The following is an 8,846-nucleotide window of genomic DNA, read 5'->3' as shown; positions in this document are numbered from 1 at the left end:
ATGCTTATTTTCTTATGATTGGACTTATTTATGACATTGATGACCATAATTTACAAAAATTATAGATATTTCAAAAACCCACTTTTCTATCAATTTCGAAAAGAAAAAGATTCTCAATTAGGTTGTATTTTTTTATTTTTAACTCATATCTATAGTCCATTCTAAAATTATTTTTTTAATACAATTTTATATTATATGACCATTAACACTTGCCCAAAATGTGTCAATTTATATAGTTGGGGGGAAGGGATTGTTAGTAATGGAGAGGTTAGTCCCCATCCCTATCAATATACCTCATCAGGTCGACCTCCAAGCGGTTCCCCCTGGAAACCATCGTAACTAATTTATCATTGAATTCGTCACGATGAGCTAACTGACCTGCCTTTTCATCCTCACCAATCATCTTTCACTGGTGCCCCGATAATGTATACCGATAGCGCAGGCGATAGCGATACTATTCCATTATCATCCATCAAAAAGAAAAATTACATATAGTTATTGAAACCTGGACATTTAGTAAATATTTTATTATATTTCAGATTCATTAAACGATTCTGAGTACGAAAGTGCTATTAACGGCAATTACTAAATTCGTAAATACGTAAATTAACCATTTTTAATTTTATTAATTTAATGAACTTCTCTGATTAATCTTGCAATAAAATTAGGAACTATAAAAGTGTTTCGAAAAATATAATATACGTAGGTATCTACATCCTGAACTTACTCCAAGCCGGGAGAAATCTAAAGAAATCTCAAAGAGTGGTAACCCTACTGTCATAACCACGTTTCGTGACATCCCGTACCCATGGGTGACCGAATGACGTGTCGTAGTATCGCGCCACTTTATTGTCCAATCCCTGGTAGCTTTACCCGCCGCTCAAATCATTCTAACGGTACTTAGTATACATTCATTCGAATCCCTCCGATTAGTACGTTTTGTGGACCGCGATCGCTTAAAATACGTGTAGTCCATAGTCTAGCACGTGAACTTATCGATTTCACCGGCTTTTCATAACTAATTAATAAATACTTTATCTTTAAAGTATAAATATGTGTACAAAACTTACCTTATCATTATAACATAGTATACCGTTGTAAATAGCTAACGTGTAAGTGTAAAAGTGAGAACAACCAAGTTTATGATTACGTCCATTTAAGATTTTAGTAAGTGAACATAAATATATTATATTTTTCAATTTTTATAAATTAATTTATTTACGTTGTACAATGTATTAAATTTCTTTTAAAATAACCTATATACATAATTATTAATATTATTATTCATTTCTTAACCTGAAAATTATTATTTTGTACTGATATAAGTAAATAATATTTTATTAAATTTTTTATGGGGTTACATGTTTAAGTTCTTACAAATTAGATGGTTTGTTTACTATTAACATGCACGTCAAATCGAATTCAACAAGTCAAGCGATATAATTTTTATTTTATCCATTTTAGCAAATATCGATGTTTATGTTTCGTCTTCAGTTTTTAATTATATATTGTTTTTAGAAATATGAAATAATAGTACAATTTATGTGAATAGTGAAAAAGTGAAAAAAAAAATTAACTACAACTGTAAAATATCTGATGCTTTCAACTAAATTTTCTTTTTAATAAATATAATAATAATACATATGTTATTGAAATTCTAGTAGAAAATGAAAAAAATTTTATTTAAATGTAAAAATCACATAAACCAGGATAATAATTGTATTTTTTTCATAGTAATTAAAGCTGCATGAAATAGACATTCATAGTTATTCATATTTCTTAATTTCTTTTATGTAATAAATTACTGAAATTTTTATGCCTACATGACTTGAGGCAATTTAACAGCTGCCCAAATTAATATTATAAGGCCAACAACATTTCATACTGTTTAATTCAAATAAAAAATATCATTTCATGTCATATCAGTAATTAAAATATTATTCTAAAGAATAAGGTTTTCTGTTTCCTGACTCCAAAAATATATATGGAACGTGAAGCTCATGGAGCTTTTGATAACTTCATAACAAATGATATGGATATTTATAATTATTTAAAATCTTTTCCAAGATAGATAACTTTTCAGTTATATCACATAATTATGTTCAAGTTATACATTTGTGATATTTTATAATTATCTCTGTTCACTTTATTTTGATTTATTTCTATAATACAATGTGTTACATGTGTTTAAAAATAAAATTTTATATATTTTAAAACAACACTATTAAATAATTAACTTTGTTTTTACATTAAATTAATATTTCCACAGAATACCAAAATAGTGCAACATGGCACCAAACGTCACAGATGCCAATGGGGTGTTATTTGAGAGTGACGCTGCCACTCCAGATTTTGCTCTCGCCACACCACCTGTAGAAAAAGCAGACAATTATCCAAGAATTTATGTATGGAGAAACATTATAGCTTTTACATATTTACACTTAGCAGCGTTGTATGGAGGATACCTGTTTCTATTTTCTGCAAAATGGCAAACAGATATATTCGGTAAGCATGTCACTGATATGTTATTATTAAGTCCTTATCATGATGAATGTGAACATTATGATGAAATCTATTTGTGGCAAACAATCTTAATGACGGGAATTTTATTTTTTAAAATTAGGTATTAAGTAGGTATGATAATATTTTAGTAACTGGTTCTTTTTGTTTTATATGAGAATTAGCTAATATTAACACTTTTAAAGTGAAATTTAACACGCATATTGTTTTCATTATTTATATATAGAAATATTTTTAGTATAAAATCATGTACATTATAAATAAAACTTTTAGAATTACTTAGTCGCAAGAAGTATACCTCTGTATTTGATAATTAAAATCTTATTCTGATGTAATCAAGATTTTAACATTTATTGGTTTAACTAAATTTTCTATAAATTGTAAAAATGTCTGATGTGAATTCCATAGCTTATTTCTGGCCTCCCTAAATAATTTTGACGAAAAAATGACCATCAGATTATAATGACTTTGCAATTTTATTATATTACTTACTTTTTACCTACTACTTCGTAAGCGTAGCATTTAGAAGTAGAAAAATCAATTAAATTGACCACTTCTAAAAAGGGTATCAAGATAAAATATACACTAGTTTTTATATTAAACCTTTAATTGTGAAAACTGCATCAAGTATAAAGTTCGTGCAGTACTCTACGCATGATGCCAGAACAAACATACAGCCAAATAGACAGACAAAATTCAAAAAAATATTTTTTGCGTCTATTACTTTTATTAAAACCTCTCACATCATTTTTTTTCTTAAATATCTCCCATCTACAAATATCGTCGTTATAATTTTATTATATTAGTTAGATAAGTACAATAGATAAGATAGTGTCAGCGTGTTTATTTATTGTGAAGTTTAAGGCTGAGCAGGATATGTGAGGCCATCTGAAATGCACTGTTAATCAAAAACTAATTTAAAAAACATGCTCACGGCTATAATACCTGAAGGGATAATCAGAGACATTTGCCAAATTGTCGTCATGAGCGTAATTTTTGCAATACCTACATTTCGCTGAGCTAATTAGAATCCAATATAGCAGCTACCAAAATCAATTTGTTTCATACAAATTAATGATGTGCTACTATTTGGTTTATTTTCGGTGTTTTTCACCACCGCATAGTTTTTTTTGTTAATGAATAAAAATAGATCGATAACGGCATTCACTGAAAAGATTTTAAAGAAAGATTAGGATAAACAACAATTAACGATGGTTTCCAGGGGAGCCTATGTAGAGGTTGACAGAGTGTATTGCTAGCAATAAAACCGTTGAACCCCCCTTACTAATAATTCGCTTCCCCATCACCACAGAGTTAATCATAAATTTAAATTGTCACAAAATTTTTATTGTCAATCAAAATCGAACTTACGGCCTTTGCAGACTATAAATCGGAGTAGCATACCACTGGATTACAACGTTCATAAAGAATACTCGTATTGTAGTGTATTATATACAATAATAGATAAATAAATAATATACTCTATAAACACTTATCTGTCTTCACGCGAAATATTATTATTTTATATTATTACTTATTATTATCATATGTATGATGAAATAATTTTTCTTGCAGCCTACGTTTTGTATGTGATGTCTGGACTTGGAATCACGGCGGGAGCTCATCGACTATGGGCGCACAAATCCTACAAAGCTAAATGGCCACTAAGGCTTATCCTGGTTGCATTTAATACTTTGGCTTTCCAGGTGAGTTTTTATTTACTATAAAGATCTAGAATATATAAATGAAAAGAAATATTCTAAGTGAACATATTGTTTATAATATAATAATAACAATCATTAAATATATTATAATCAAATCATACTTTAATCACCATACTATGTACTGGACATAGTATGGACACAGAGTTTTGGATGTACTGTAAATAATATTCGAAATTAAGATAAATTTACATTTTATTCTAATTTACACAAGCAAAGCCGCGGGTTATAAATTTATTATCGAGTATAATTAATAAATTTACAGATATTTATAGATTACAGGCAAATATTTAATTTAGGTCTAAGTTGTCGATTATGATATCAGAATTTTCTCTACTACGCTATACAATGATGTTAGAATGCCAAAGGTCAAATCAGTCATCTCACAGTGGCATGACTTGACGTATAGTTAACATTGTAATAATTTTTGTATTGGATTTATTTTTAGTATAGTAAAAAAAAATTAATATAAAAAAGTGCTGCTCTTAACTTATTTAAGGTGTCCTTTCGAAGTCTACCTCTGTAGTTTGAAAATCCACAAAAAAAAATATAAATCTCTCTAAACATAAAAAAAATTATGTGGCAAATGAGTGCAAAACCTAATTCTTTTTTCGAAATTTTTTAAAAATAATCATCTGAATCGTAGACCACATCTCTTATTTCATCTTTTTATATCTCTTAAAGCCGCCTGGCATTTCCTGCTTATAAGGTAGGGAGTTAGAATACACTTGCGGATGTCTCATTTTTTAACAAAACCATTAATTTTGTAAATTAACATACATATAGTATTATTAGTCGAAATTTAGGCTATATAAAAATATATGTATGTTTGCCGGGTCAAATAGTATCTTATATTATCATAATAATGTCACCATAATGATATTTTATATTTTACATCAACAATTAAGTATTGTTATTTGTATATGGTGAGGTCAAAGGATGTTTTATCAACTATTGTTTAACTATTCCTTTTTTATATGTTTGTACTGTATTGTTGTTTTTCTTATCATTAGTAACGTTAAGTGCACTTGCCTGGACAATTTAAATTGCGTAATTTTAGGCAACATTTTTAAAATTATGACGTTACAAGTTCACATAGTTACGTACGTAAGTAAGACAAAGCATGAAGGATACTGTGAGTAGGATAGGATGGCATAGTGTAGCATAGAGTAGAGGTTAAAACTTTACATTAGGCGGACAGTACTGCCTAAGTGTTTGGTTGTATAAAAAATAATGGGAAATAACTAATGCGTCATAAATTATTTTTAAATTAATGCCGGGGTTTGTACAGTAGCAAAGCTACTAAACTGAGTTAATCAACCTGGTTATTAAAAAAAGAACTTTTAAAAATATGTTAATTTTGTAGTCTGCATTCAATAGTCTACAGAAACTACTATTAGTAGAACCGTTGTATTTATACAGTACATCAAAGATCTAAATTTTGCTACAGGACTCTGCAATCGATTGGTCCCGCGATCATCGTATGCATCACAAATATTCAGAAACTGATGCTGATCCTCACAACGCAACACGCGGCTTCTTCTTCTCGCACATTGGCTGGCTTTTAGTAAGGAAACACCCAGAATTGAAGAAAAAGGGCAAAGGACTAGATCTCAGCGATTTATATGCTGATCCCATTCTTAGATTCCAGAAAAAGTAAGTTACCTTAAAATGTTGATTTTTCACTTTGCGTCCAATGCGCGTTATGGCATGATACGTGCGACAGCTGGCATGTTGGTAATTTTTATTGTAAAATAACTATGTTTAGTGATGTTTTTGGAGTTGAAATCGATTTAATAATAATCGGCGATCCATTCTCACGATTAAATATTTAGAAAAATTTCAAAGAGAATATTTATGTATCTTACTGTGTTTAATTTTTCTTATGATTTAATAGGTCTCCCGCATCATGCTAAAATGTGTACTTGTATTTGTAACATTTGGCTAAATGAGCTTATAGCTTATATAACGAGTATTATATGTATACTAAATATAACTAAACCAGTTTAACTAAATACATTCATTAGAAATATCAACTTTTTTCCAATTTTAAAAACATGTCCTTGTTTGAGCAACTTGTAACATACATGCTGTACAAACAAGTACACAGAATTATATATTTAATCATTACATAGACTATTTGAAATTACAATGGCCTTCATTTGTCTTTGCCAAACTATATAATAACACAATATTAAAAAACCCATCATGTATGATGTGCCAAGGATGTCAAAATGTATTCTGTGTTGTTCATATATATAGGCAACTGCTACCACTTTGCATAATTAGTTAAAATAGCTTCTATGCCTAAGTCAATAACAATAAAATGTATAACTCCATCCCAGTGGAATGAATTCGAATATATTTTATTGAAATTTATTCTTTTCAGATACTATCTGATACTAATGCCCTTGGCTTGCTTTGTCTTGCCGACTATCATACCTGTTTACTTCTGGGGTGAAACATGGAAGAACTCTTTCTTCGTTGCTACAATGTTCCGATATACCTTCATCTTAAATGTTACCTGGCTCGTCAACTCAGCCGCACACAAATGGGGACACAAGCCCTATGATAGGAATATCAAGCCTTCTGAAAATCTCTCTGTCTCATTGTTCGCACTCGGCGAGGGTTTCCACAATTACCACCATACTTTCCCCTGGGATTACAAAACTGCCGAGCTTGGTAACAATAGGTTGAACTTCACTACAAACTTCATTAATTTCTTTGCCAAGATCGGATGGGCTTATGATTTGAAAACTGTATCTGAAGAGATCATCCAAAACAGAGTCAAGCGCACTGGTGACGGAACTCACCATTTATGGGGCTGGGGTGACAAAGACCATGCTCCTGAGGAAAAGAAAGCAGCTATAAGAATTAACCCAAAGGATGATTAAGTTAAAAATATTTATGTACGTAAATTAAATACAAGAACACTATATTATGATTTTAAAATATGCTAATGACATGTCAAAAACTTGAGGCTACATTTGACTTTTTACAAAAACTTGACATTTTCTGATGATTATAACTAATATTTGAAACAAAGGAGATTTAGTATGTAACTATGGGTTTATTGAAATTTATATTGATGAAGAACCGTGGCTATTGCTTGTAGTTGTTTTATAATAATTATCATTTTATTTTTGAAACATTACATTCATTTAAACTTTAATCAAGTTTAAATGTAGTTTGCAAGACAAACTTGGGGCTACTTAGAAATGTGATATTATATATATATGGTATTTATCTTGAACAAACATGTCTAAAAGATGTGTCAAGATAGGATATAAGCACTTATATGTATTTGTTAAGTAATTATTGGCTGGTCCATTTAAATACCTATTGTACGTTATTTACTGATAAAAAAAAAAGCCTACAAATGTCCTTAAGACAACCATATTTATATGTATTAAAGTTACTTTAGGTGAATAGCCATATTATAAATATATTATTGCCTGTTAAACACATTATGACGCCATCTATAGTTTTCCCGAGCTGTTTCGTTAGTGACATGTAACACTCTTGTACAACTTAGCAATTGTCAACAATAATGTTATTCCAGAACGGATATCTTTCGTTGCCATTGTACCTACTTATAATTTCTACGTGCTGCACATTTCACAATTTTCTAAAAGTTATATTAAATTCAGCCTATCCCAGTTGTAATCAAATCCTTCTATAACATGTTTTGTTTTTGTATATTAACAATCTAGAATATCAATTTGATTGATAAGTATAGACCACACATCAGTATTATCTACCACATATTTATTAGTGACCACATAAATGTATATAGTATATATATTAACCAATAATAGATTATTGTATTCTTTATATTTTTTTGCATAATCTTTGGGTACACATATTGTACAGTGCTTCAGAATTCAGTAATATTTTTACTAATTATTGATATTTTTCGATATGAAATATATTTATTTTAAGGATCGTATGTGGTATATAAGATAAAAATAGATTATCTGCACATTGTAAATGCATAGACTTATAAATTATGACAATAAAATTGTCTTATCCCGTGACAATTGTGTGCTATTTACAATATGCATTGACTGATGTGTATAAGACTTGTGATATTTAGTGTGGATACTGTATCTATTATTAGAGAGACTGTGAGATATAATAAATTTTATATCAGTTATCAAATAACATTCACACCTATTTGTTTTATATTTAGATTTAACTTACATTTAAACAGACATGGGTTCTGTGAGTTGTTAATATCTAATTAATTAACTAAAACCATGTGCATGCATGTCCTATGCTCATTACGACATAACAACTGTTATTTGATATTTATAATATTAAAAATAAACGTTTCAATGCATCTTTAATATTTTTCTTTTATTTTTATAAAAAAAAAAATCTTTTGAAAATGTTCCTGCAATAACTTTAAAATTGTTGCAAACCTTCCTTGGAATTTATTTTTTTTTCAAAGGCCCTGAATCCAAAATATCAATGTCAAAATCGTCCATTGTTAATAATATTCTGTTTTTGCACAAATTTACTGTAGATAGATCTTGGAGTCCCCAATATTTTTAATCGCCTGCCAATCCAGGCAACTACTTCAGCAGTGGACAATCAAAAGCT

At 29.3% G+C, this 8,846-nt stretch overlaps 1 protein-coding gene across 1 annotated transcript; it reads left to right on the top strand.

Moving 5' to 3' along the window:
* Nucleotides 1-914: 914 nt before the first annotated feature.
* LOC113520987 (acyl-CoA Delta-9 desaturase-like) lies at nucleotides 915-8,590 on the top strand. The gene is made up of 5 exons (XM_052900051.1): nucleotides 915-1,167; nucleotides 2,270-2,505; nucleotides 4,096-4,226; nucleotides 5,692-5,897; nucleotides 6,631-8,590. Exons 2-5 carry the CDS (start codon nucleotides 2,289-2,291, stop codon nucleotides 7,133-7,135), a joined length of 1,059 nt encoding a protein of 352 aa, XP_052756011.1. The 5' UTR covers nucleotides 915-1,167; nucleotides 2,270-2,288; the 3' UTR covers nucleotides 7,136-8,590.
* The last annotated feature ends 256 nt before the right edge of the window (nucleotides 8,591-8,846 follow it).

Source organism: Galleria mellonella, unplaced genomic scaffold, assembly GCF_026898425.1.
Source record: "Galleria mellonella isolate WM207_F2 unplaced genomic scaffold, CSIRO_AGI_GalMel_v1 utg64, whole genome shotgun sequence".
NCBI classification, from domain to species: Eukaryota; Metazoa; Arthropoda; class Insecta; order Lepidoptera; family Pyralidae; genus Galleria; species Galleria mellonella.
This window is presented reverse-complemented; position numbering and strand designations above follow the sequence as displayed.

Coding starts and splice junctions, on each gene's coding strand:
- LOC113520987 (XM_052900051.1), top strand. CDS start 2,289: ATGGCACCAAACGTCACAGATGCCAATGGGGTGTTATTTGAGAGTGAC. Junction 2,506..4,095: donor ATGGCAAACAGATATATTCG/GTAAGCATGTCA, acceptor TTTTTCTTGCAG/CCTACGTTTTGTATGTGATG. Junction 5,898..6,630: donor ATTCTTAGATTCCAGAAAAA/GTAAGTTACCTT, acceptor TATTCTTTTCAG/ATACTATCTGATACTAATGC.